This window comes from Aptenodytes forsteri, unplaced genomic scaffold (assembly GCF_000699145.1).
Source record: "Aptenodytes forsteri isolate BGI_AS27 unplaced genomic scaffold, ASM69914v1 Scaffold26, whole genome shotgun sequence".
Lineage (NCBI taxonomy): Eukaryota > Metazoa > Chordata > Aves > Sphenisciformes > Spheniscidae > Aptenodytes > Aptenodytes forsteri.
Window position 1 is genome coordinate 825,989 of NW_008794125.1, and position 611 is coordinate 826,599.

Consider the following 611-nt stretch of genomic DNA (forward strand, 5'->3'; position numbering starts at 1 on the left):
GAGGGAGAGGCAGCGGAAGAGGCAGCGCCAGGAGCCCGTCTCCTTAGAGCAGGGAGCCTTATGACCCGGGCTGGGGGCAGAGGCTCAGCTCCACCCGGAGCCCCCTGCTTACACACCCCCCTCTGCCCAGCGCCCCACACTAGAGGGGTGACAGCACCGGCTTTGTCGCACCTGAGGAGGTCCGGACCCTGCCTGAGGTCAGCTTGCCATCATTCTCCACCCCGCCGAGCCACGCTGCCGCCAGCGCCCGGCCATCCCTGCTCCCGTCACGAGTTAGGGGCAGCCCCCAGCCATGCGGGAGGCTCCATCCCACCTGCCTGCCCGGGACCGGCGCGGAAGGAGCCCGGAGAGTGGCCCAAGGAGTGCGCCACCGTGCATGGCCTCGCTGCCCATCCCCGCCGTGCACCGCCCGGCAGCCGCAGAATGCCCACGGCGCTGCTCTGTGCTGGGGGATGCAGCGATTCGAGACAGCCCAGCAAACCCTGCTTGGCGTCGGAAGAAACCAGTGTCACTTCTGTCCTCTTGCGTTTTCCCTGTTGCAAGGACCTTTGTGGCTCAGGACAAAAGGAGTTTCGAAAGAAACTCGCTGGGTGTGGGGAGTGCCTGGAGAG

The 611-nt window shown here is 66.8% G+C and overlaps 1 protein-coding gene across 1 annotated transcript in view; it reads left to right on the forward strand.

The window, feature by feature from the left end:
* The first annotated feature begins 292 nt into the window (after window positions 1-292).
* The window catches only part of CCNF (cyclin F), a 60,748-nt gene continuing 60,429 nt past the window's right edge, over window positions 293-611 (forward strand). The window contains exon 1 of the mRNA XM_019471503.1: window positions 293-362. Within this exon, the coding sequence (XP_019327048.1) occupies window positions 293-362 (70 nt within the window). The remainder of the gene's footprint in view (window positions 363-611) is intronic.